Source organism: Somniosus microcephalus, chromosome 4, assembly GCF_052327205.1.
Source record: "Somniosus microcephalus isolate GS21.2 chromosome 4, FLI_Smic_1.0, whole genome shotgun sequence".
NCBI classification, from domain to species: Eukaryota; Metazoa; Chordata; class Chondrichthyes; order Squaliformes; family Somniosidae; genus Somniosus; species Somniosus microcephalus.
This window is the reverse complement of record NC_140990.1, coordinates 37722126-37727521: the sequence shown is the minus strand read 5'-3', so window position 1 is coordinate 37727521 and position 5396 is coordinate 37722126. Positions and strand designations below refer to the sequence as shown.

Genomic DNA, 5396 nt, shown 5'->3' with positions numbered 1-5396 from the left:
AGGACGAGACCGGGAAATTAGTGGTGGGGAACATGGAGATGGCAAAAACGCTGAACAAATATTTTGTATCAGTCTTTACAGTAGAGGACACTAAAAATATCCCAACACTGGACAAACAGGGGGCTATAGGGGGAGAGGAGTTAAAACACAATTAAAATCACTAAGGAGGTAGTACTCGGTAAGATAATGGGACTAAAGGCGGATAAATCCCCTGGACCTGATGGCTTACATCCTAGGGTCTTGAGAGAAGTAGCGGTAGGGATTGTGGATGCATTAGTGTTAATTTTCCAAAACTCCCTGGATTCAGGAAAGGTCCCAGCAGATTGGAAAACTGCTAATGTAACGCCCTTACTTAAAAAGGGAAGTAGACAAAAGGCTGGAAACTATAGACCAGTTAGCCTAACCTCTCTGGTTAGTAAAATGTTGGAGTCCATTATTAAGGAAGCAGTAACAGGACATTTGGATAAACATAATTTAATCGGACAGAGTCAGCATGGTTTTATGAAGGGGAAGTCATGTTTGACAAATTTGCTCGATTTCTTTGAGACGTAACAAACAGGGTGGATAAAGGGGAACCAGTGGATGTGGTGTATTGGACTTCCAAAAGGCATTTGACAAGGTGCCACACAAGATTATTGCACAAGATTAAAAAATCACGGGATTGGGTGTAATATACTGGCATGGGTGGAAGATTGGCTATCTAACAGAAAACAGAGTTGGGATAAATGGTTCATTCTCGGGTTGGCAATCAGTGACTAGTGGTGTTCCGCAGGGGTCAGTGCTGGGACCCCCAACTCTTTACAAACGATATTAACGATTTGGAGGAAGGGACCGAGTGCAACGTATCCAAGTTTGCCGACAATACAAAGACTGGAGGGAAAGCAGTGAGTGAGGAGGACATAAAAAGCCTGCAAAAGGACATAGACAGGCTAAGTGAGTGGGCAGAAATTTGGCAGATGGAATATAATGTTGGAAAGTGTGAGGTTATGCACTTTGGCAGAAAAAATCAAAGAGCAAGTTATTATCTAAATGGAAAGAAACTGCAAAGTGCTACAGTACAAAGGGATCTGGGGGTCCTGGTGCATGAAACACAGAAGGTTAGTATGCAGGTGATCAGGAAGGCCAATGGAATTTTGGCTTTTATTGTAAGGGGGATGGAGTATAAAAGCAGGGAAGTCTTGCTTCAGTTATACAGGGTACTGGTGAGGCCACACCTGGAATACTGCATGCAGTTTTGGTTTCCATATTTAAGAAAAGATATACTTGCTCTCGAGGCGGTTCAGAGAAGGTTCACTCGGTTGATTCCGGAGATGAGGGGGCTGACTTATGAGGAAAGGTTGAGTAGGTTGGGCCTCTACTCATTGGAATTCAGAAGAATGATAGGCGATCTTATTGAAACATATAAGATTGTGAAGGGGTTTGATTGGGTGGATGCGGTGAGGATGTTTCCACTGATAGGCGAGACTAGAACTAGGGGGCATAATCTTAGAATAAGGGGCTGCCCTTTCAAAACTGAGATGAGGAGAAACTTCTTCATTCAGAGGGTAGTAAATCTATGGAATTTGCTACCTCAGCGAGCTGTGGAAGCTGCGACATTAAATAAATTTAAAACGGAGATAGACAGTTTCCTAGCTGATAAGGGAATTAAAGGTTATGGGGAGCGGGCAGGGAAGTGGACGTGAGTCTAGGTTCGGATCAGCCATGATCCTATTGAATGGCGGAGCAGGCCCGAGGGGCCGTATGGCCTGCTCCTGCTCCTACTACTTATGTTCTTATTGTAAAGGAGGGCGGAACGTTCTAGTGCGACGCCATTTTGATTCATTGTGTAATGGTGCATGCGCGGCCATCTTAGTACAGGAACATAGAGTGGGCGGGGCTTCAGTGTCTGCTTCCATCCGGGTCCCAGTGCCCGGGAGAGCCAATCAATGTCTGTTATTTTATCCTCGCTCTCCACACACGGCATTTCTCACCATCTCTCCTGAAGGTGTTGGTAAGTGCCAAGCTTAGAATTTACATGCCACAGAATTGTAAAAGAGGCCCAGAAGGTTTTGGGTTCAAAGCCCACTCCAGAGACTTGAGCACAAAAATCTATACTGACTCTCCAGTGCGGTGCTGAGGGAGTGCTGCACTGTCAGAGGTGCCGGTTTATCAGATGCGACGTTAAACCGAGGCCCTGTCTGCCCTCTCAGGTGGGCGTAAAAGATCCCAGGACATTATTTCAAAGAAGAGCAGGGGCGTTATCCCCGGTATCCTGGCCAATATTTATCCCTCAATCAACATCATTAAAAAACCCAGATTATCTGGTCATTATCACATTGCTGTTTGCAGGAGCTTGCTTTGCACAAACTGGCTGTCACCTGCCCTACACTGAACAGTGACTACACTTCAAAAAGTACTTCATTGGCTATAAATCGCTTTGGGACGACCAAGGTTGTGAAAGGCGCCATAGAAATGCAAATCTTTCATTCGTTCAGAGCTGCGTCCCCATGTACAGACCCAGGGTTGGAATCCCCATCTGCAGTCCCAGGGTCGGAATCCCCATCTGCAGTCCCAGGGTCGGAATCCCCATCTGCAGTCCCAGGGTTGGAATCCCCGTGTACAGTCCCAGGGCCGGAATCCCTGTGTAGAGTCCCGGGGTCGGAATCCGGCACCCGGAAGTGGAATTTCAGCCTCAGTATTACAAGTTTCGTTGGTTACAGGCTGGAGAGAGGAATAATTCAAACTGACCCAGAGCTGTGTGATTGTCTGTATATCACGGGCCCTTTTAAATTTGAGTGGTCAGGTATTTAAATTCCCGGTTATCTAATCCTGGATATAAAAGAGGGGAGAGCTGTGTTTAAATCAGAGTCTCCTTGGAGATTCTCTGAGTGAAGGACCTGGTCAGCTTGAAACAGCTGAAAAATCAGTTAAAAATGTCCAATTAGCAGTTTTTGACCAATGTCGACCCCCACAAGGCTGGGGATTTCTAGAATAAGGAAGGAACCGGTCAGGATTTGAAAGGTCTTTTCAAAGGATTCGAGGGACTCTTACATTTGGGATCTTTCTTTATTGTGTCCATTCGTGGAGTTAGATAACAGACTTCCTCCTGTGAATGTAGCACTGGATTAGTGGGCTGTGATGTGTTTACTTGTTCATCTTTTGTTAAATACATTTGGTGAGGGAATTTAAATTTCAAACCAGGTTTGCAGGCATGATGCTCTATTCACACGTTAAAAGTGAGAGAGATGCTGTGGGACACACACTAAGTCCAGCAGCTGAAAATGATTAACAGCCTGGGTTTTGTGTTTAGTGATCACCATGTACAGTCCCAGGGTTAGAATCCCCACGTGTGAAGGAACGTTGTACAGAAACTAGAATTGTCTGTTCTGAATTTCTATCCTATACTTAGTGATGATTTTTGTAAACTACTTTTACAGGGTATCAGAAGGGGAGGATTTGCAGACGTGAAACTCAAACCAAACATCACATCAAGATCTGACAGTCACTCAATTCATCAGGACCCGAATATCATCGGCCTTTGAATGTGGAAGGAGAAATGTTTGTCTGTTCTGTCCGTGTGAAAAGATTTCAAACATCAGTGTGACTGGAAAAGCACCGAGACACACACACACACGAGTGAGAGTGTTCCAGTGCACTGACTGTGGAAAGAGCTTTAACCAGTTACACAGCCTGAAAAAACATCGCACCATTCACAGTGGAGAGAAATCGTACACGTGTTGTGTGTGGACGAGGCTTCAACTGATCGTCCAACCTGGAGAGACACAAAGGCACCCGCGCCATGGAGAAACCGTGGAAATGTGGGGACTGTGGGAAGGGATTCATTTCCCCGTCCAAGCTGGAAATTCATAAACGCAGTCACACTGGGGAGAGGCCGTTCACCTGCTCAGAGTGTGGGAAGGGATTCACTTGTTCATCCACCCTGCACATACACCAGCAAGTTCACACTGACGAGAGACCTTTTAAATGCTCCGACTGTGCGAACTGCTTTAAAAGCTCTGCAGGACTAATTCAACACCAGCGAATTCACACTGACGAGAGACCTTTTAAATGCTCCGACTGTGCAAAATGCTTTAAAAGCTCTGCGGGACTAATTCAACACCAGCGAATTCACACTGACGAGAGACCTTTTAAATGCTCCGACTGTGCGAACTGCTTTAAAAGCTCTGCGGGACTAATTCAACACCAGCGAATTCACACTGACGATAAACCATTCGGTTGCTCTCACTGTGGGAAGAGGTTCAGGCTGTCATCTGAACTCAAGATACACCAGCGAGTTCACACTAAGGAGAGGCCGTTCACCTGCTCTGTGTGTGGGAAGGGATTCACTCATTTATCCATTCTTCTGACACACCAGCAACTTCACACTGGGGAGAGGCCAGTGATCTGCTCTGTGTGTGGGAAGGGATTCACCAGTTCATCCTACCTACTGATACACCAGCGAGTTCACACTGGGGAGAGGCCGTTTACCTGCTACGTGTGTGGGCAGGGATTCACTCAGTCATCCCACTTGCTGAGACACCAGCGAGTTCACACTGGGGAGAGGCCGTTCACCTGCTCAGAGTGTGGGAAGGGATTCACTTGTTCATCCACCCTGCTGCAACACCAGCGAGTTCACACTGGGGAGAGGCCGTTTAGCTGCTCCGTGTGTGGGAAGCGATTCGCTCTGTCATCTCACGTGCGGAGCCACAAGTCTGTTCACACTGGGGAGAGGCCGTTCACCTGCTCCGTGTGTGGGAAGGGATTCACTCTGTCATTCAACCTGCTGAGACACCAGCGAGCTCACAAGTGACTGCAGAAGTTACATTCTGATGTTATTGCGGCTATTCATCACATCCAGGACTGAAATCATCCTGACAGTTGAGGTTTATTTCTGCTGATGTTAATAAACTCCAGCCCAGTTATAGGGTTATTAATATTCTGGATATATAGCTGATTGACTTGTTGGGGCTGTAGTGTCCCTTTTAAGAACCGCTGTCTGATCTTTCCCCTTTAATTTAGGACTTTCATAAGAAATTATTTGACAATTATGAATTTTATTTTAACCCTAAATTGATCTTTGGTACAAAATCTACAATTTATTGTCTGAAAAGTTCCACTGATTAACATTTCCAATTAAACACCGCTGATTAATCCTCGCTGACCATTCTTACTGACTTGCACATTACACACAGTGGCATCTCCATTATCCACCAGAAAGAAGGGGAATGGGAATTGGTGGAGAATCGAGAGTCCCCAAATGTTGCCCCTCCGGTCTGGTACAGCAATCTCCTCGGCATAGGAACGGAGACAAATCCAATCCAAGTAACGGGTTGAGTTTAATCTTTCTGGGCCTGTAGGGTTGGTTTATATCAGACAGGAGGAGATTGGTGTCAGTGACTGCATCAAACCCGTACTGT

General features: G+C 45.9%; 1 protein-coding gene across 1 annotated transcript; it reads left to right on the top strand.

Annotated features, from left to right (window-relative positions):
- Positions 1-3523: 3523 nt before the first annotated feature.
- On the top strand, positions 3524-5132 carry LOC147118651 (uncharacterized). The gene has a single exon (XM_085984525.1). It carries the CDS (start codon positions 3779-3781, stop codon positions 4787-4789), a length of 1011 nt encoding a protein of 336 aa, XP_085840651.1. The 5' UTR covers positions 3524-3778; the 3' UTR covers positions 4790-5132.
- The last annotated feature ends 264 nt before the right edge of the window (positions 5133-5396 follow it).